The sequence below is a fragment of the Nerophis lumbriciformis genome, linkage group LG04, assembly GCF_033978685.3.
Source record: "Nerophis lumbriciformis linkage group LG04, RoL_Nlum_v2.1, whole genome shotgun sequence".
Taxonomy (NCBI): Eukaryota; Metazoa; Chordata; class Actinopteri; order Syngnathiformes; family Syngnathidae; genus Nerophis; species Nerophis lumbriciformis.
Genome location: NC_084551.2, coordinates 11,725,001 through 11,748,067, shown reverse-complemented (window position 1 = coordinate 11,748,067; position 23,067 = coordinate 11,725,001). Strand labels below are relative to the sequence as shown.

Here is a 23,067-nt window from a genome sequence, read left to right as displayed (position 1 = left end):
GGGACGGCCTTCACCCTAACCAGGAAGGCGCCATCATCCTGTCTAAGAATATAGACTACTGTTTAAGTCACATTTGACTAACTACACTAGAGCAAGCCCGGTCACAGGCAATTACAGAGCCTGCTAGTCCGGGTGAGGAGTCAGTTAAGCTAGAACTAGCCAGCGCCAGGCTGGATAATTCCTGTACGCATAGCAATTTTCTTAGAATAACACACAACTCACATAATGTGTTTTCTGTTGTGAATGTGTCCGGGGTAGATATGCATTCTACTGAGGTGGCAAATCATGATGCGTTCAGTCGATCGCAGCATCAAGCAAACAATCTGAAAATTCCCGTCGTATCAATTCCTAGATATGGTCGAAACTATTTAAAGTGCACTACGTATAATAAACGCAACATTATTAATATTTCTACTACGGATAATTTAAACAAAAACTCGTCAAAACAGCCCAATACTTATAATATGGGCTTTTTAAACATAAGATCATTGTCTCCCAAAACGTTATTAGTTAATGAGGTCATTAGAGACAACAATCTTAACGTCATTGGTCTTAGCGAAACCTGGCTCAAACCAGACGAATTTTTTGCGCTAAATGAGGCATCTCCTCCTAACTATACGAATGCGCATATTGCCCGTCCCCTTAAAAGGGGTGGGGGGGTCGCACTAATATACAATGAAAACTTTAACCTTACCCCTAACCTAAATAATAAATACAAATCGTTTGAGGTGCTTACTATGAGGTCTGTCGCACCGCTGCCTCTCGATATGGCTGTTATCTACCGCCCCCCAGGGCCCTACTCGGACTTTATTAATGAATTCTCAGAGTTCGTTGCTGATCTAGTGACGCACGCAGACAATATAATCATAATGGGGGACTTTAATATCCATATGAATACCCCATCGGACCCTCAGTGCGTGGCGCTCCAGACTATAATTGATAGCTGTGGTCTTACACAAATAATAAATGAACCTACGCATCGCAACGGCAATACGATAGATCTAGTGCTGGTCAGGGGTGTCACCACCTCCAAAGTTATGGTACTCCCGTATACTAAAGTAATGTCCGATCATTACCTTATAAAATTCGAAGTTCTGACTCATTGTCAACAAACTAATAATAATAATAACTGCTATAGCAGCCGCAACATTAATGCCGCCACAACGATGACTCTTGCTGACCTACTGCCTTCGGTAATGGCACCATTCCCAAATTATGTCGGCTCTATTGATAACCTCACTAACAACTTTGACAATGCCCTGCGCAAAACCATTGATAGTATAGCACCGCTAAAACAAAAAAGGGCCCCTAAAAGGCGCACCCCATGGTTTACAGAGGAAACCAGAGCTCATAAATTATCATGTAGAAAGTTGGAACGCAAATGGCGCGCGACCAAGCTTGAGGTTTTCCATCAAGCATGGAGTGATAGTTTAATATCGTATAAACGCATGCTTACCTTAGCTAAAGCTAAATATTACTCAAATCTCATCCGCCTCAACAAAAACGACCCTAAATTTTTGTTTAGTACAGTAGCATCGCTAACCCAACAAGGGACTCCTCCCAATAGCTCCACCCACTCGGCAGATGACTTTATGAATTTCTTTAATAAGAAAATTGAACTCATTAGAAAGGAGATTAAAAACAACGCATCCCAGCTACAACTGGGTTCTATGAACACAGATACAACTGTATCTACGACGGATACTGCAATACAAAATAGTCTCTCTCTTTTTGATGAAATAACATTAGAGGAACTATTACAGCGTGTAAGTGGGATAAAACAAACAACATGTTTACTTGACCCACTTCCTGGGAAACTTATCAAGGAGCTTTTTGTATTATTAGGTCCATCAGTGCTAAATATTATAAACTTATCACTTTCCTCTGGCACTGTTCCCCTAGCATTCAAGAAAGCGGTTATTCATCCTCTGCTCAAAAGACCTAACCTTGATCCTGACCTCATGGTAAACTACCGACCGGTGTCCCACCTTCCCTTTATTTCGAAAATCCTCGAAAAAATTGTCGCACAGCAGCTAAATGAACACTTAGTGTCTAACAATCTCTGTGAACCTTTTCAATCCGGTTTCAGGGCAAATCACTCTACAGAGACAGCCCTCGCAAAAATGACTAATGATCTACTGCTAACGATGGATTCTGATGCGTCATCTATGTTGCTGCTTCTTGATCTTAGCGCTGCTTTCGATACCGTCGATCATAATATTTTATTAGAGCGTATCAAAACACGTATTGGTATGTCAGACTTAGCTTTGTCGTGGTTTAACTCTTATCTTACTGACAGGATGCAATGCGTCTCCCATAATAATGTGACCTCGGACTATGTTAAGGTAACGTGCGGAGTTCCTCAGGGTTCGGTTCTTGGCCCTGCACTCTTCAGTATTTACATGCTGCCGCTAGGCGACATCATACGCAAATACGGTGTTAGCTTTCATTGTTATGCTGATGACACCCAACTCTACATGCCCCTAAAGCTGACCAACACGCCGGATTGTAGTCAGCTGGAGGCGTGTCTTAATGAAATTAAACAATGGATGTCCGCTAACTTCTTGCAACTCAACGCCAAGAAAACGGAAATGCTGATTATCGGTCCTGCTAAACACCGACATTTATTTAATAATACCACCTTAACATTTGACAACCAAACAATTACACAAGGCGAATCAGTAAAGAATCTGGGTATTATCTTCGACCCAACTCTCTCGTTTGAATCACACATTAAGAGTGTTACTAAAACGGCCTTCTTTCATCTCCGTAATATCGCTAAAATTCGTTCTATTTTATCCACTAGCGACGCTGAGATCATTATTCATGCGTTCGTTACGTCTCGTCTCGACTACTGTAACGTATTATTTTCGGGTCTCCCTATGTCTAGCATTAAAAAATTACAGTTGGTACAAAATGCGGCTGCTAGACTTTTGACAAGAACAAGAAAGTTTGATCATATTACGCCTATACTGGCTCACCTGCACTGGCTTCCTGTGCACTTAAGAAGTGACTTTAAGGTTTTACTACTTACGTATAAAATACTACACGGTCTAGCTCCGTCCTATCTTGTCGATTGCATTGTACCATATGTCCCGGCAAGAAATCTGCGTTCAAAGAACTCCGGCTTATTAGTGATTCCCAGAGCCCAAAAAAAGTCTGCGGGCTATAGAGCGTTTTCTATTCGGGCTCCAGTACTATGGAATGCCCTCCCGGTAACAATTAGAGATGCTACCTCAGTAGAAGCATTTAAGTCCCATCTTAAAACTCATTTGTATACTCTAGCCTTTAAATAGCCCCCCTGTTAGACCAGTTGATCTGCCGTTTCTTTTCTTTTCTCCTCTGCTCCCCTTTTCCTTGAGGGGGGGGGGCACAGGTCCGATGGCCATGGATGAAGTGCTGGCTGTCCAGAGTCGGGACCCGGGGTGGACCGCTCGCCTGTGCATCGGCTGGGAACATCTCTGCGCTGCTGACCCATCTCCGCTCGGGATGGTGTCCTGCTGGCCCCACTATGGACTGGACTCTTACTACTATTATGTTGGATCCACTATGGACTGGACTCTCACAATATTATGTCAGACCCACTCGACATCCATTGCTTTCGGTCTCCCCTAGAGGGGGGGGGGTTACCCACATATGCGGTCCTCTCCAAGGTTTCTCATAGTCATTCACATCGACGTCCCACTGGGGTGAGTTTTTCCTTGCCCGTATGTGGGCTTTGTACCGAGGATGTCGTTGTGGCTTGTGCAGCCCTTTGAGACACTTGTGATTTAGGGCTATATAAATAAAGATTGATTGATTGATAAATAAATGATAAATGGGTTGTACTTGTATAGCGCTTTTCTACCTTCAAGGTACTCAAAGCGCTTTGACACTACTTCCACATTTACCCATTCACACACACATTCACACACTGATGGAGGGAGCTGCCATGCAAGGCGCTACCAGCACCCATCAGGAGCAAGGGTGAAGTGTCTTGCTCAGGACACAACGGACATGACGAGGTTGGTACTAGGTGGGGATTGAACCAGGGACCCTCGGGTCGCGCACGGCCACTCTTCCACTGCGCCACGCCGTCCCATGACCAACATTAAAATGCAGTAGCATTGTAGGTCTAACTATTCATTAAAAACAAGGCAAATGCTTTATTTAATGTTTTAGCCACTGTTATACACACAGTTTGAACAGCAACAATATGTTTGAATATAGGAAAATAAAACACTGTACTAAATAATGAATCAAATCTGTGGTGTACGGTACAACTAGATGGAGCCCACGTACCACCACAGTTTGAGAATCACTGCCCGAGGATGTCCGCAGAGGTACTGCAGAGTGGTCATGACATTTTTGGTTACTTAGACTTTTTTGTAATATATTATTTTGTATTCCACTGCAATTTTTTACACAATTTTTGTGCCTTTCAATTCGGCATTAACATTGATCCAACACAATGTAGTTTAGTTTACAAATGTCTGTTTAGGCATGTGGAGAGTGGATCGTGAGATCGACAGGCGGATCGGTGCGGCATCTTCAGTAATGCGGACGCTGTATCGATCCGTTGTGGTGAAGAAGGAGCTGAGCCGGAAGGCAAAGCTCTCAATTTACCGGTCGATCTACGTTCCCATCCTCACCTATGGTCATGAGCTTTGGGTTATGACCGAAAGGACAAGATCACGGGTACAAGCGGCCGAAATGAGTTTCCTACGCCGGGTGGCGGGGCTCTCCCTTAGAGATAGGGTGAGAAGCACTGTCATCCGCGGGGAGCTCAAAGTAAAGCCGCTGCTCCTCCACATCGAGAGGAGCCAGATGAGGTGGTTCGGGCATCTGGTCAGGATGCCACCCGATCGCCTCCCTCGGGAGGTGTTTAGGGCACGTCCGACTGGTAGGAGGCCACGGGGAAGACCCAGGACACGTTGGGAAGACTATGTCTCCCGGCTGGCCTGGGAACGCCTCGGCATCCCCCGGGAAGAGCTCGACGAAGTGGCTGGGGAGGGGGAAGTCTGGGCTTCCCTGCTTAGGCTGCTGCCCCCGCGACCCGACCTTGGATAAGCGGAAGAAGATGGATGGATGGATGGATGGATGGATGGATGTTTAGGCATTAACATTGACGACCCCTGCTCAACACTATATTTTACTACAGTGATTCCCGAACTGTGGTATCACGAGATGGAGCCAACGTGTACGCCAAGTAATCACTTGATTCAAGTACAGTGTTTTAGGCCATGTCCACACGAACGCGGAGAGTTTCAAAAACATATATTAGGGGTTAAAACAATCTCCATCCACACAAGTGTAGTTTCAAAACTGTCTATGTCTACCGTAAACTTATACACCTGCTGTCATGCACATTTTGTCCAATCAGAAGCCTGGAAAAAGCAGCAACAGCTGACTTGGTGGCATTACACCTCCTATTCTGTTTATTTTGATCGACTTTAGATGTACAATGACATGCACATTATCTTTAAAACCAGCCTCCACGTACACAGATTCCTGGGAACATTATTAAAGAGAAAATGCACACCTGTGCTGCTGAAACCCAACACTGATAGAATTATAACATGTTCAGCAACATGGTGATGTATTACATGTGCAGTGAAGTGTACATTATTTCTAAAACCAGCACGCACTAACGAGCCAAGGAAACCATTTTGCATGTTTAAGGGAATTATAAAGCATTTAGTCATTGATATAGTGATTTGGTAGTGAAGTGAAGTGAATTATATTTATATAGCGCTTTTTCTCTAGTGACTCAAAGCGCTTTACATAGTGAAACCCAATATCTAAGTTACATTTAAACCAGTGTGGGTGGCACTGGGAGCAGGTGGGTAAAGTGTCTTGCACAAGGACACAACGACAGTGACTAGGATGGCGGAAGCGGGGATTGAACCTGCAACCCTCAAGTTGCTGGCATGGCCACTCTACCAACCGAGCTATACCGCCCCAATACACATGGTACATGTGTAATGAAGTGTATATTGTCTTCAACATCAGTACACACTACAACATGGGTGTCAAACTCTGGCCCGCGGGCCAAATTTGTAAAATATCAAATTAACATTAGAGCTGGCCCGCCGGTATTATACAGCGGCGATGCCGCTGCAACATCGCATTCACCGCTAATTCTCATACTTGCCAACCCTCCGGATTTTCAGTGCCCCTCTCGAAAGACTCCCGGGGCAACCATTCTCACAAATTTCTCCCGATTTCCACCCGGACAACAATATTGGGGGCGTGCCTTAAAGGCACTGCCTCTAGCGTCCTCTACAACCTGTCGTCACGTCTACTTTTCCTCCATACAAACAGCGTGCCAGCCCCTGTCACATGATATATGCGGCTTCTACACACACATAAGTGAATGCAAGGCATACTTGATCAACAGCCATACAGGTCACACTGAGGGTGGCCGCATAAACAACTTTAACACTGTTACAAATATGCGCCACACTGTGAAACCACACCAAACAAGAATGACAAACACTTTGGGAGAACATCCGCACCGTAACACAACATAAATACAACAGAACAAATACCCAGAACCCCTTGCAGCACTAACTCTTCTGGGACGCTACAATATACACCCCCCCGCTACCACCAAACCCCGCCCACCTGAGCCCCGACATTAATGAACTAGCATCCAAGAAAAGATGCCAGGTATCTGGCTTGGGCACATCAGATTAGATCAGTGTGTTGCAAACTGAGTAGTCAAAAGGCCTGAATGGTTGATTTATTCATTGTTATTTTATTTTCAAATGTATTAGCCTGTGGAAAAAGCTAATGTTGATATTTACCTCAGAAGGCTGCAAATAGAAAAGAGGCATTCAATTTTTATTTAAATTGTATTTGATACGCCATTGGTATTTTTGAATTATTATTATTATTATTTGAAACTCGATTTTGCATGTCACTATAAAGTTATATAAGCCTTGCTTGTTCAATATTCAATGCAAAACTTGTTTGGGTCCCTATTAAAAGGTTAATTTGTTCAACCTCGGCCCGCGGCTTTGTTCAGTTTTAAATTTTGGCCTACTCTGTATTTGAGTTTGACACCCCTGCACTACAAGGAGGTCGCTACATTATGATTTATTAGTTGCTTTTTATGCGCGAGCAGGGTCGCATCTACAAAAATGGAAGCAAGACACGTAAGTTGACTTCATGATTTGTTGTCAAACAAGGACTAAAAGCATAAGATAATGTTGCACCTTTCTTATGACACAGAGCAAAAAGTCTTGCTTGTCAAATTTGTCGCATCAGGTGGAGGTCCGACAGCGATCACATCCAAAACATCTGCCTGTCATTCTGATGTGTCTTTTTTTTCTTAATGTTGAGTGAAAAGAGCAGCATATTTACGTTCAAACATACGTTATAGTCCTCTTATAGTGTGTTTAAAGCCAGCAAGACAGTGTTGTTAAAGTACCACTGATAGTCACACACACACTAGGTGTGGTGAAATTACTCTCTGCATTTGACCCATCCCCTTGTTCCACCCCCTGGGAGGTGAGGAGCAGTGAGCAGCAGCGGTGGCCGCGCTCAGGAATCATTTTTGGCGATTTAACCCCCAATCCCAACCCTTGATGCTGAGTGCCAAACAGGGAGGTAATGGGCCCCATTTTTACAGTCTTTGGTATGACTCGGCCGGGGTTTGAACTCACCACCTACTGATCTCAGGGCGGTTGAGCTTGGAAATGACAGCGCACAACCGTGACGTCATCACAAGTCTCCGTTTGTGTCGTGTACACGCATACGCTGAGCGGAGAGTTTTGGATGTATAAGTCTGCGTTTTTAAAGACAAAAGTATGCGTCTGCGTGTAGACAAGAGCCCTAAACGCAGAGATAAGTATGCGTTTATTAGGTATCTTTGTTCGTGTGGACATGGCCTTAGTTTCCTATATTCAAACACAGTTTTTCTGTTCAAATAGTGTGTAATGTTACAGTGGCCAAAAATATTAAATATACTTGTTAAATAAAACGTCTGCCTTGATTTAAAGGGGAACATTATCACAATTTCAGGAGGGTTAAAACCATTAAAAATCAGTTCCCAGTGGCTTATTTTATTTTTCGAAGTTTTTTTCAAAATGTTACCCATCACGCAATATCCCTAAAAAAAGCTTCAAAGTGCCTGATTTTAACCATCGTTATATACACCCATCCATTTTTCTGTGACGTCACAAAGTGATGCCAACACAAACAAACATGGCGCATAGAACAGCAAGCTATAGCGACATTAGCTCGGATTCAGACTCGGATTTCAGTGGTTTAAGCGATTCAACAGATTACGCATGTATTGAAACGGATGGTTGTAGTGTGGAGGCAGGTAGCGAAAACGAAATTGAAGAAAAAACTGAAGCTATTGAGCCATATCGGTTTGAACCGTATGCAAGCGAAACCGACGAAAACGACACGACAGCCAGCGACACGGGAGAAAGCGAGGACGAATTCGGCGATCGCCTTCTAACCAACAATTGGTATGTGTTTGTTTGGCATTAAAAGAAACTAACAACTATGAACTAGGTTTAGAGCACATGAAATACATTTGGCAACAACATGAACTTTAAGAGTGCAGACAGCCCAATTTTCACCGATTAATATATTCTGTAGACATACCCTCATCCGCTATCTTTTCCTGAAAGCTGATCTGTCCAGTTTTGGAGTTGATGTCAGCAGGCCAGGGAAGCTAGGGTCGATATTCTTCTCTTGATCATCTTCAGTGGCATAAGGGACGGTGTGAGCCAAGACATCCAGGGGGTTTAGCTCGCTCGTCTGCGGGAACAAACTGCCGCCATTGCTTGCCGTGCTACCGAGGTATTTTGTCCCTGAATTGCTCACACACTCCGGCAGATTCAATGGGGGTCTGGCGGCAGATTTCTTTGACTTTATCGTTGGAAACGCATCTGCTTTGAGTGTCACAGGATATCCACACATTCTTGCCATCTCTGTCGTAGCATAGCTTTCGTCGGTAAAGTGTGCGGAACAAACGTCCAATTTCTTGCCACTTTCGCATCTTTGGGCCACTGGTGCAACTTGAATCCGTCCCTGTTCGTGTTGTCGGACAACACACCGACGAGGCATGATGTCTCCAAGGTACGGAAAACAGTCGAAAAAATGGAAAATAACAGAGCTGATTTGACTCGGTGTTTGTAATGTGTTTGAGAAAATGGCGGATTGCTTCCCGATGTGACGTCACATCGAGAGCGAATAATAGAAAGGCGTTTAATTCGTCAAAATTCACCCATTTAGAGTTCGGAAATCGGTTAAAAAAATATATGGTATTTTTTCTGCAACATCAAGGTATATATTGACGCTTATATAGGTCTGGTGATAATGTTCCCCTTTAAATGAATACTTAGGCGTGCTGCGCTACTGTGTAATAATGTTGGTCATTATGGTGGTACTTGGAGAGCCAAGTGTTTTCTGAGGTGGTTTTTAATGAAAAAGTAATATAAATATGTGTCTCGGCTTAGTAGAGGTTGACAAACGGTGCTTTAGAAAATATTTTTGGCAGGTGCTAGCATCAAATAATCTTTGTGCTGGCAGCCTTACTCACTGCTCATTACACAAAAAGCATTAGAGACTACACTGAGCATTCTTTAAGGATGTTAATCTATTTTTGAGCATTAGTGCTCCAGATGGCAAGTGGAGAGACTTGAAAGATGAAAAAAAAAAACTCCCACAAACTTTAAATAAATGATAAATGGGTTGTACTTGTATAGCGCTTTTCTACCTTCAAGGTACTCAAAGCGCTTTGACACTACTTCCACATTTACCCATTCACACATACATTCACACACTGATGGAGGGAGCTGCCATGCAAGGCGCTAACCAGCACCCATCAGGAGCAAGGGTGAAGTGTCTTGCTCAGGACACAACGGACATGACGAGGTTGGTACTAGGTGGGGATTGAACCAGGGACCCTCGGGTCGCGCACGGCCACTCTTCCACTGCGCCACACTTTCATTTTTCTACTGTAAATGGTAATGAGAATATATGGGTGTTTTCAATTATAGCTCAGTAATGATTTCAGAAGGTTAAAAAAATATTACTATATTAGTTGTATGATAATGGATGCTTACCTGAAGAGGATTTTCCATGACTTCAGCCCGGTGAGTCAGCGCTATAGTCAAGTTAAGAGCCTCCCAGCGAACACTTAAATTTGCCATTTTTCTTAGTCAAATAGGATATTTTGTTATTCCAAAGCTGCCCTCTTCACATGTTTGGCATACATTTGTCCCCGCTCTCTGTCCCCTGCATCCCGCACCTCCGCCGCCGCAGACCAAACTCAGGGAAAACTTATCCACGCCAAAGAAGTCAAGGTCACGTGTGAGAATTTTAAGACCATGGGAAATATGACTATATCGCCTTACGGTGCCTCATTTTTCGTCTAATAATGAATGCAGAACTAAAATATTACTTGTAAATTAATTTAAACATGAAATGTATCAAAGTACATATTTTATTATTCCAACTTAGGTAAAAGGGTTAGATTTAGAAAATAATACGAACATATTGAGGGGTTTTTGAATGCGTCACGAACGTGCTAACGACAGACTTGTGTTTACTGATGGTAAGCAAATTTTGTGTCATATGTGTGTTCCAATCTTTTTTGACACCTTACTTCAGTACAAACTTGGTAAAATATAAGAAATAACTTGCTATTGCTTGGAAGTTCACCCTTTAATTGACGTTTCTTAACTCTACATACATTGTTTTCGGACTGCAGCTCCTCTTCCGGGTTGACAAAGTGGCTGCCTCTAAATGCGAAATTACCCCAACTCACCATTTCTACATTCATAGTTAAATAAAATGTGCAATTATGTGCATTAGTTCTGTTTGAAAATGAAACTTAAATCAATTGTAGGATTGAATATTCATGTTACAGTTGTGTAGTGGTTTGTCAGGACGGAAGGCACCACCAAGGTATCACTATAGGGTCGATACTATTGTGACCTGTATCGACAAGTTATCTTTCAATTATCTGTTTATTTTCATAAATAGCTTTTGTTGTTCTTCTGCTGTTTTTTATTGTTACATGTGGACATAGTTAGATATTGTATATATATATATATATATATATATATATATATATATATATATATATATATATATATATATATATATATATATATATATATTTACACTGAAGGGAATAAGCGGTAGGAAATGGATGGATATATATATATATATATATATATATATATATATATATATATATATATATATATATATATATATATATACACACTGAAGGGAATAAGTGGTAGGAAATGGATGGATGGATGTATATATATATATATATATATATATATATATATATATATATTATCCATCCATTCATCCATTTTCTTCCGCTTATCCGAGGTCGGGTCGCGGGGGCAGCAGCTTAAGCAAGGAAGCCCAGACTTCCCTCTCCCCAGCCACTTCGTCCAGCTTCTCCCGGGGGATCCCGAGGCGTTCCCAGGCCAGCCGGGAGAGATAGTGTTCCCAGCGTGTCCTGGGTCTTCCCCGTGGCCTCCTCCTTCCTAGGGAGGCGTTCGGGTGGCATCCTGACCAGATGCCCGAACCACCTCATCTGGCTCCTCTCGATGTGGAGGAGCATATATATATATATATGTATATATATATATATATATATATATATATATATATATATATATATATATATATATATATATATATATATATATATATATATATATATATTAGTATGTATATATATAATGTCATTGTTACACAAGGTGCATAAGGTATAGGAAAGTATTTTTGATCATTATTATCTTTTTCAGATTGATAGATAACGCAAGTCAGGGCGACAAGCATATATTTAAGTATTTTTGATAACTACCTCTAGGGCTTGGCGATATGGCCGAAAAAATATATCTTGATATATTTTTACTTAAACTCTATATTCGATATATTTTCCGGTGAAAATATTATTATAAATATATTAATTTTTGAGTGATATTCAGTGAAATTGAAGTGAACGACAACTGTACAGTTAGTCAAGATGGGTATTAACAGCACAGAAAATAAACTGTTTAAGTAGCACAGAATTACATGACATAAATAAAATAGGAAAACAAAGAATGTATAAATAAAATAGAAACATATTCTTTCTACATAAAATAAATAATATTGCTCTGCAAATGATACAAAATGTATCAAACTCAGATAAAAAATAAATTTCCAGGCAGGTACTTTTTAATTCCCAGTTGACAATGTAATGGACTGTAACACACGTATGGTTCTGTGGTCCTACTAGACCAGGGGTCGGCAACCTTTACCAGTCAAAGAGCTATTTTGACCAGTTTCACAAATTATAGAAAACAATGGGAGCCGCAAATTTTTTTTGAAATTTTAAATGAAACAACACTGCATACAAATATTTTTTTTTGCTTTGTGCTATGTATAAACCAGGGGTCTCAGACACGCTGCCCGCACCTTTATGTGGCATTTGAAAGCTGGTGCGGCAAGCGGGTTTTAAATGATTGGTTCAGCGTCATGCGTGCTGTGATGGTACAGCATATAGCACCCACTACAGCCAGCGTGCCTGATCAGCCACACGTTGTATGGGGCTTCCGCTTGGTCAGTTGGGGACAGCAAGGCACACTTGGTCAACAACCACACAGGTCACACTGACGGTGGCGGTATAAAAAAAAACAAAAAAACTTTAACACTCTTACTAATAATGCGCCACACTGTGAACCCACACCAAACAAGAATGACAAACAAATTTCGGGAGAACATCTGCACCGTAACACAACATAAACACAACAGGGCAAATACCCAGAATCCCATGCAGCCCTAACTCTTCCGGGATACATTATACACCCCCCCCCCCCCCCCCCCCCCGCTACCAAACCCCGCCCACCTCAACCGATGCACAGAGAGGGGTGGGGGGGTGGGGGGTGGGTGGGGGGGGGGGGGGTGATGTGTGAGGGAGCAGGGTTGGGGTGGGGGCGGGGTTTGGTGGTAGCAGGGGTGTAAAATGTAGCCCGGAAGAGTCAGGGCTGCATGGGATTCTGGGTGTTTGTTCTGTTGTGTTTATGTTGTGTTAAGGTGCAGATGTTCTCCCGAAATGTGTTTGTCATTCTTGTTTGGTTTTGGTTCAAAGTGTGGCGCATTATTAGTAAGAGTGTTAAAGTTGTTTTATATGACCACCGTCAGTGTAACCTGTGTGGCTGTTGACCAAGTATGCTTTGCTGTCACATACGTGTGCAAGCAGAAAATGTATATGGTATAAAAAGTGTGGGGCTGGCACGCTGTTAATACAGATTGTAGAGGGCGCCAAATGTTGTACCATCATGGTACGCCCTTATTATAGCCATGAGGGTGAAAATCGGTGAATATTAATCCCGGGAGTTTTCTGCGAGAGGCACTGAAATCCGGAAGTCTCACGCGAAAATTGGGGGGTTCAGCAAGTAAGCTGCTGAGCCGCATCAGAGTGATCAAAGAGCCGCATGCGGCTCCAGAGCCGCGGGTTGCCGACCCCTGTACTAGACCACATGTCTGTGGTCAGCGCCAAGTAAGTGACTTGACTTACTTGTGCGACTATGATCTTGTTTGTTTCAAAATGAGTCAACTATTCAATGTCAAAATATAAAGAGTAGAAATAATGAAGAAAATGTCAGTCTTGTTGTAAAACACCAATGAAAATGAAATGTAGCATTTAGACAGGCTATACTGTAGCAAAAGTCATCACATGTCCACAATCATGTGTGTTCTTAAATGTGTGTTCCACGTCTTCCATGTTGAGAGCAGTTTTGATTTGGGCTTACAAGATAAACAACTCAAATGTTGGCCATTGTTTTATCCAGACACATTGCATTTGTCCAAATGTGGCCACGTAGACGCATTGTGGGTTTCCTGGATGTCGTCTACATCGCTAAAAGAAAAATCTAAGAAAGAGAATCCCTCTGCGATTTTACACTAGTTTTTTTTAAATATATATATCGCCCGCTTGAAAATTCTCTCTTGTCTTCTCCGACTCTCTCGTCGTCATTTGGGATGTCTGTTGTGATTTCTCTTCCTGGTTCGATGACCCGCTCTACGTTGCTTCTGATTGCCCTAATCTCAACCAATCATGACTCATCATAGTAAACAACCAACCAATCATGGATGTTCTTATATGTGCAAGCACGTCTTGGAAGGAGGAAGGGGAGGGGTTTAGTAGCTGGTGGAGGGGAGCGGGGGAGAACAAGGAACACAAATACGCGGTGTTTGGTCATTTTAACGTGAAATAAATTATATCGATATTACGATATTTTCTTAATTCATATCTTGTTTAAAAATATATCGATATATCTTACAAACTCAATATATCTCCCAGCCCTAACTCCCTCCAAAAAATGCTCAGAACATCTTGTTGCATGATCAGATAATATTGAAGTGTGTAACATATGTAATTAGATGCCGTATATTTTTCTGTCAACATTGAAATAACAAATACATTTAGCCAGAAAGGGATTTATTATTCTTAGCCTTTAGAAGGGAAGATAATACAAACAGGCTAACTCTGCTTTGTTTCTCGTACAATGAAGCTAATTTCAAACAGCCACCTGATATCTCTTTTCAGGGCCAGTAATGTTCCCGGCTACAGGTGTTTTTAGGATGTCTGAATCCGCATTTGGGAATCTCATCTGCAGCTGAAAGGGAAGCAGAGAAAGGACTGTCTGATGCAAATGAAGCTAAACATCTCCATGCTGTATGGGTCCAGCTGCAGGTAAGCTCCTGTCAAAGGGATTTACTCAAAACTCTCGTCTGATCTCACTGATCCTGCTTTATTTATGTGAAAAGAACATGCATTTACTATTTTTTCTGGCGTTTCCAATCAGTCCTGTGTTGGTAAAGCTGTTGCATGCTTTCATCTGAGTATCTCCCACTGGCCTGCAACCACACATACTTAAAGTATGTACAGTATATCATGGCTACTTCTGTAAAAACAAACAAACAACAACTACCAATTAAATGCTTAGTACTGTCTATCTTCAGCAAGGTCATATAGGGGTAATTGTGCATTTAATTGGTATATGCACTGTACTAGGTATGTAGCGATATGAACATTTTACATCATGGTTATTGTGACCAAAATTATCACGTTTATTATTATTATCGTGGTATTGTTGAATGTGCTCGAAAAGTACTTATACATAAACTGAAATCTTTTAAACAAAGATTTTTTTTATATGTTAGAAACTGTTAGAAAACCCACTATTTTTCATGTTTTATGTTTTTATGCGTCACTGACAGTGTTTTAGTCTATCTGTTTTAATGACTAAGCTATTGTTTTAAATATTGGCTTGCACTGTTGCACATTAAGATTTATTTAATTGGAAATTGTGTAAAAAAAAAAATCTAATATATTATTAATATTTATTATTTCTGACAGGCGTTGTGACATTCTATACTCTTCAGCTGTCCTTGTACAAACTGTAAAAACACTTCTGCCTCTATTCCTTTGAGAATAGAACAATCACTCTGTCATAAGAGGTCACAGCTTGAGGTTCCATGTGCACAATTGAATAGCTTAGTTGCTCAGACAGTAATGTGTTTATATTGGGGTACATTGTTTCTTATCACAGTTATTGTTGTTGTCTCTTGTTTTCATGTTAGTATTTAAGCTCGTCCGTGAGTTTATCAAAGTTTTTTGGATAATTTTAATTTAAAACGGTAACCATTCTGGACTTTTATCGCGGTTATCATTAATACTAGAGGTGGGAATCTTCGGCCACCTCACGATTCGATTTTGATTCAGGAGCTACGATTTGATTAAAAATCGATTATTGATGCATCTTTAATTTATGTATATAGATGCAGTTTTACATTTGTTGTCGATTCACTAAATAAGCGTTTATCATTTGCAACTTTTAAAAACAGAGCATTTGTAATGAAAAACAGTTAAATTAATCCCATTACATTTATCAACTTCATAGAAATGTGTGCAAAATAATAAAGAATCTGGTCAAATCTCTTTGATGTGGCTCGCTGCAGTCAGACAAATTTTAGAACAGTCTGCATTATTCTATTTACAATAAATATATCTATTATCGATTATTGGCGTTTACTAATCGATTGTATTATCGTCCATGTCTGAATTGCGATGCATCTAAAAATCTATTATTTCCCATGCTTCTAATTGATACCGTTTATTGTTGCCTCCCTATGCTGTACACACCCGAACAACATCTTGAAACTTGGGAGAATTCCAAGTATTCAGTAGTGTATAGTGTAAGAGCACACACTCTTTACACCCTGGCCTGCTCTAACACTGAAAAAGCAACATCTTTTTTTTTTTTTTTTACATTTCTATTTATTCAGCTTTCTTTTTGGTCTGCCTGCTCTTTCTGCCATAATAATCAAGGCCCATTAGATGGCATTAATATGGTGTTAATGGGAAGACGGAAAATGAATCAATGCATCCTATATTTGATGTGTCATAATAAATATGACTGTACCAGATTGCATTTTCATTTCCAATGGCCATCAATCTTGCTAGAGGCTGCATGTTCCTCTATCAGGGATGGTGGGTGATCACGGTGATCTATGAATGACAGTTTTTTATCATGTATGTGGGCTGTTACATTTTCCATGTGGCTATGTGGACAGCTTCATGTTCAAATAGGAGTATAATGTACCAATTCCCGGTACCTGGGAATCAATACCGGTACTTAAAAGTACCACATTTCAGTACTTTTGTGTGTGTTGATAAATGTTGGTAATAAAATGTTATTTTTCTAAAGTAACATTTAAAAAATAGCTGATTATGACACCTGTGTTGGTCAGTTGTTATATATTGTTTTCCATGAAATTGAATTCTCATTTGCAATTAAGCTACACTTCCAAGCCATTAAACGTCAGTACTTTGTTATCCCATGAAGCTGAATGTGTTATGTTGCACCCTAAAATGTTTTATAATGTGTATGTTGTGCTTATTACATATCAACTGTTTGATTGTAACATTCATCTTAGCTGTAGTTTTCATTACCACATTTGGAGGTGTTGAAACTGCCATGTAAAACCTCTAATGCTAATTAATAGCAGCCTGTCTCTGGCAAATCCAGTGTAAATTGGAAGAGTGGAGTCTTACTTTACGTTTAACCGTTTTTCTACCAGGCATACTTGCTTTGTTGGTGTTAAAAAAATTGCACAATTACTTGGAGGGAGTTTGGCTGAGTCTGCCCTGAGTGCTGCTTGAGTGATTTTCCTAGAGTTTCCTTGAGCCGGTGTTCAGTTTGCAACCAGACGTGACGGGTCGGCAACTGGATGTGACGTCACGTACAACAAAGGTATCGAAATATAGCACCATTTGATTTTACGTTAATGGTAGTACCGACCGTAGTACCGACCGAATTTTGTCGGTACCTATAAAAGTACAGAATTTGGTATCCATCCCTTCAGGATATTGTTAGCTTCTGATGTTCCTGGTGCAGCACAATATGGAAGGTCAAGCCTCTGCCTCTGCTTTCAAAAGAGGAAGAAAAACTCTTCTCTCCTCCACTTGGTCTTGTCCTCATTCTGACATCTTTATCTCCTCCTAATCTTTCTTTGCACCATTCTCTTACGCAAAATCACTCCAATGTATTCTGGTCTACAGTATGTGGATGGTATACAGTTGCATTGGACATGGAAACTAGATAGCAGCAAAGCAGTTCATTGAGCTGATCGGATGTTTGATTTTTTAAACTACTCAACTGCTTAACTCAATATATCAATCAAGATGACTACAGGATTGTTTGTCCAAACAGCAAATGTAATACGGCGACTTGCAATGTAATTCTGCACAGAACAGGCGAATTACAGGGAGTTTTAAATGCCCTGTTGTTATAGTCATTAACACATTTGCAATTGTTATTTTACACCTGTGGTTCGTTTTATTAGCATTTCAAAATGTTTTGTGTCTATTTTCCGCTTACAACCTTTACCCTATGTACAGTACATTCCACACAAAAACATATGAAGGGCAGAAAGTTAAGTCATAGACAATGAAGATGTCACAGTCAGGGTGCCTTTTATTATACAGAAATCAACATTGAAAGTGCATTGACATTTTGAATGTCAGCTTGCTCTTCTTTGAGATTTAAGGCAGCAAATAAAAATGGGTATTAGGATTCAGATATTGAGAATTGTGTGAATGTTATTCTGCATCAAAATTATTTTACTTATTTTATTCTGATCAGTTTTTTGGAAGCTTAACTCTTCCAAATTTCTCAACCAATTCAAAGTATTCTATTGTTAAGTTGTTTAACTCACTTAGGACACAAAGGCTATATATTCAAGGCATAATATAAGTTCCAAAAATGTCTACATTTTTAATCAGGCCACATTTTCGGCAACAAAATTTCAGTTGAAAATAAATACATTTTAAAGTTAAACATCTCTTTACTAATTCCATCCATTCCAACATGAAAACATTCAGATTCAAGAACTATTTACCATCGCAAAAATACGTCAAAACATATCCTGAAAATACTAATTCCATGTAAATTCCTTTATTTATATTTTCACATTCAATTACTCATTAAAAGCTATTCTAACATTAAAACATTCAGCTCATTTAGGAAATTTGCACATTGCCACTTTTCCTGCTATTCCCCATTTCTCTAACACAAATTACCTAAGAATTCAATCCCAGCACGAAATAAACTCACTTAAAAGTTTCAGACTATTTATTATCTACATAACATAATTCCCAGTTTTACAAACTTCCACTTTTTCAGGTCCAAACATTCCCACTGGAATTAATGGCCTTTTTCCAGATTTCTCAACCAAGTCACATCATTCCATCACCAAAACATTGTGGACCATTTAAAAAACAATAATGATAATTTACCCCATTCCAAAAATGTTTACTATTCTCGTAATTCCACATGTTCCGTTAAGCATTTCAGTCCAGCGCTTCAGCATTTGCACTCAATTTGTACACAAATTGCCTTGTCTGGACTTAAAATTTAATTTATGATTGTGTTATCCTCTCATGTCAGCATGAATATTACGTATTATTATACACATTGTTATAATTATTACTGTATGTAAATGCAATGTATTGATGCCAGTGAATCTAGATACAAATTGCATCATCCTCATTGATAGAACATCACATTTCTACAGATATGATTTTGACTTCCACACATCTTCTTCAGCAATGCTCAGGGATTTGCAGACCGCTTGAAGCAGCAGGCGGACACACTTTAAACTACTCAGCCCATGTGAGATTGTGATAAAGGTGGCTCCAAAAGTCCCGCAGGGCTTTGAGCTCTCCCCACAAATACATCCTTTACCATGTCGTCTCAGCAAAATGGCTGTTGGAGTGACACAGGCCAGGCCGGACCATATCACCTGCATACCTATTCATTCAAATCCACCTTTTTCTCCATCAGAGACAATTTAATCCACTCTATTTTAAAAATGGTTAGACAGTCTTTCACCTAAGATAACCTAGCGAAAAATATTCACAGCTTTCAACTTTTTGTGTCACTAACCACATTTGGTTTGTGGCCTGTCATGGCATTTTTGTAATCTTTTGTCTAAAACCACAATTTGAGTCTAAAAGTTTGTGTGTGGCTTTATCTTCACTGCATTGGTCTGTTTATGACCCTTTACACATTCTTGGGGCTTTCTGGCGACAGCTTTGCTTGGTTCTTCTTACTTCCAAAACTTCACCTCATCCATGATTAGGACAAAGATTGCTGTGATGTTGGTTGATCACTAATTTATGTTGTATTTTTCCTTCTCGACATCCATTGCACCGGTCATCTAGGGGCCCCCACATGGTTGAGTCCCATTGGGTTGAGTTCATTATTGCCCTGATCAGATTCGAGGATACCGTTGTGGTTTGTGCAGCCCTTTGAGACATTTGTGATTCAGGGCTATATAAATAATCTTTGATTGACTGATTGATTTGTCAAAGGTTACTCTTCAAATGGGTTTCATTTGTGATTGTGACTGCATGTGTAATGTTTAATCAAAACATTCCTGGTTTTTGCTAATATCACAATCAGATTAAGTGTGTTTTACTCATCTTCCTCCCTCTTCTTCTTCCTCCCGGGGATGGGACGTGTCGCCCCGACCCTCCTCCTTCCCCTCTCATTCCCAAAAGGCTATAAAGTTCTGGAAGAGTACTTTGTCTGTCTTTCTCTCTCGCTCCTTCTTGCTCTTTCTCCTTTCTTTCTGTAGCAGCGTAAAATCTTTCTCCTTTGTAATCTGATGTATTTTGAGTGCTCAAATAAATACCAAAAAAGATCTTGGTGGGGCACTTGTACCACTGTACATGCTCAATTTACGCACAACTCCCATAGGCAGCACTCGTCTAATGCTGGCAAGAAACAAGAATTATTGATATTCTGAGATTTTCCAGTCCCTGGTTGCAAACCTCTACACAAAAAACTTGTCAAATGAGTTCCATAGTTGATTAAGTAAATGTGGGTAAATCCTCACTTCTTCTTAGGTCTTCACTAAAGTTGTGTATTTCCAGTTAAATTCAAACCATAATTTATGTGAAAGGGCAACAACAAAGTATATTCAACACTTTTGCAGATATGAAATAACGGATAATACACTTACATTTTTTACTGATAACAAAATTACAATACAACATTTTGTAAGTTTTTAGGTAATAGTCCCAACTCACCACTGTGTGCTCCCTGAGGTAAGCTAGAATAATTGAGAGGGAAAGCATCCTTCACCTATTATACAAACCCCGTTTCCATATGAGTTGGGAAATTGTGTTAGATGTAAATATAAATGGAATACAATGATTTGCAAATCCTTTTCAACCCATATTCAATTGAATATACTACAAAGACAAGATATTTGATGTTCAAACTCATAAACTTAATTTTTTTTTCCGAAAATAATAATTAACTTAGAATTTCATGGCTGCAACACGTGCCAAAGTAGTTGGGAAAGGGCATGTTCACCACTGTGTTACATGGCCTTTCCTTTTAACAACACTCAGTAAACGTTTGGGAACTGAGGAGACACATTTTTGAAGCTTATCAGGTGGAATTCTTTCCCATTCTTGCTTGATGTACAGCTTAAGTTGTTCAACAGTCCGGGGGTCTCGGTTGTGGTATTTTAGGTTTCATAATGAGCCACACATTTTCAATGGGAGACAGGTCTGGACTACAGGCAGGCCAGTTTAGTACCCGCACTCTTTTACTATGAAGCCACGTTGATGTAACATGTGGCTTGGCATTGTCTTGCTGAAATAAGCAGGGGCGTCGATGGTAACAATGCTTGGGTGGCAACATATGTTGCTCCAAAACCTGTATGTACCTTTCAGCATTAATGGCGCCTTCACAGATGTGTAAGTTACCCATGTCTTGGGCACTAATACACCCCCATACCATCACAGATGCTGGCTTTTCAACTTTGCGCCTATAACAATCCGGATGGTTCTTTTCCTCTTTGGTCCGAAAAACACGACGTCCACAGTTTCTAAAAACAATTTGAAATGTGGACTCGTCAGACCACAGAACACTTTTCCACTTTGTATCAGTCCATCTTAGATGAGCTCAGGCCCAGCGAAGCCGACGGCGTTTCTGAGTGTTGTTGATTAAAGGTTTTCGCCTTGCATAGGAGAGTTTTAACTTGCACTTACAGATGTAGCGACCAACTGTAGTTACTGACAGTGGGTTTCTGAAGTGTTCCTGAGCCCATGTGGTGATATCCTTTACACACTGATGTCGCTTGTTGATGCAGTACAGCCTGAGGGATCGAAGGTCACGGGCTTAGCTGCTTACGTGCAGTGATTTCTCCAGATTCTCTGAACCCTTTGATGATATTACGGACCGTAGATGGTGAAATCCCTAAATTCCTTGCAATAGCTGGTTGAGAAAGGTTTTTCTTAAACTGTTCAACAATTTGCTCACGCATTTGTTGACAAAGTGGTGACCCTCGCCCCATCCTTGTTTGTGAATGACTGAGCATTTCATGGAATCTACTTTTATACCCAATCATGGCACCCACCTGTTCCTAATTTGCCTGTTCACCTGTGGGATGTTCCAAATAAGGGTTTGGTGAGCATTCCTCAACTTTATCAGTATTTATTACAACCTTTCCCAACTTCTTTGTCACGTGTTGCTGGCATCAAATTCTAAAGTTAATGATTATTTGCATTAAAAAAAAAAGTTTATCAGTTTGAACATCAAATATGTTGTCTTTGTAGCATATTCAACTGAATATGGGTTGAAAATGATTTGCAAATCATTGTATTCCGTTTATATTTACATCCAACACAATTTCCCAACTCATATGGAAACAGGGTTTGTAATTCAATATTCTCATATAAAAAAATCCCAGCAGGCAAAAAATGAATGCCTGATATTGTTTAATAATTCACTACTGAAGTGCTTGTGTGTGGTTTTAAGAATGCTGTTGAGCTTGAGAATAATAGTACTATATTGAATTTTAAATGTTGAACATTTCTGGAATATACAGAAGACAATTTCACTGATGAGACCATGATTTCAGACTGCAGATAACAGTTGAACTAGTTTCTGCAAGAAAGATACAGTAACACTTAATGCCATGTTGGGCATAAACTCGACTTCAGTGTCATACTTGCAAACGTGTTACTCTTACTGTTTCAAGCCTCCCTCAAACATTTATTTTTGAGCATTTTGTGCCTACCCCTGCCAATCATGGATATTTATTGAGACATAGTGAACATACCCTTCAGTGTCTAACCAATAAAGGCATTTTATAAGGTCATAGCTTTAGTGCAGGCTTTATAGTCTGTCTGATTGTGTTGTTGGTGATATCTTCGCTAAAGTAAAAAAAGCCAATTTGTTTTGGTCGTATTGGAGGTCAGTGTGGAAAAGTCATACTGTGTATGCTGTCTATCCGCGTTAAAGATAGTGTCATTTTTTTATATTTTGACATGGGTTGATTAATGACCTAGAAAACTCAAGAATTGGTAGTTTAGCCCCAAATCCCCTTTCAGGGGGTGGAAAGCCAGTTTATTTGTTAAAAAAATAGAATAAAATGCGCACAAAAGTTTAGTGAGAAACACCTTTATTTACTTAGAGATAATGTGATGCCTACACATCCGATATGGTGTATCTACAATTTTAAATA

The 23,067-nt window shown here is 40.1% G+C and overlaps 2 protein-coding genes across 5 annotated transcripts in view; one reads left to right on the top strand and one right to left on the bottom strand.

Moving 5' to 3' along the window:
• LOC133596066 (NIPA-like protein 2) overlaps positions 1-10,247 on the bottom strand; it is a 64,026-nt gene extending 53,779 nt beyond the window's left edge. Inside the window, exon 1 of the mRNA XM_061948823.2 lies at positions 10,068-10,247. Within this exon, the coding sequence (XP_061804807.2) occupies positions 10,068-10,154 (87 nt within the window). The 5' untranslated portion in view covers positions 10,155-10,247. The remainder of the gene's footprint in view (positions 1-10,067) is intronic.
• Positions 1-23,067, top strand: part of LOC133596029 (delayed-rectifier potassium channel regulatory subunit KCNS2-like) — a 62,036-nt gene that overhangs the window by 31,195 nt on the left and 7,774 nt on the right. For 2 of the 4 annotated variants that reach the window (XM_061948799.2, XM_061948805.2), the window contains exon 2: positions 14,567-14,713. In XM_061948799.2, coding sequence (XP_061804783.1) covers positions 14,698-14,713 — 16 coding nt within the window. In that variant the 5' untranslated portion in view covers positions 14,567-14,697. Of the gene's footprint in view, positions 1-7,538; positions 7,594-10,480; positions 10,559-14,566; positions 14,714-23,067 lie in introns of those variants that run through there. The other 2 variants (XM_072912959.1, XM_061948800.2) reach the window with 2 other exon arrangements.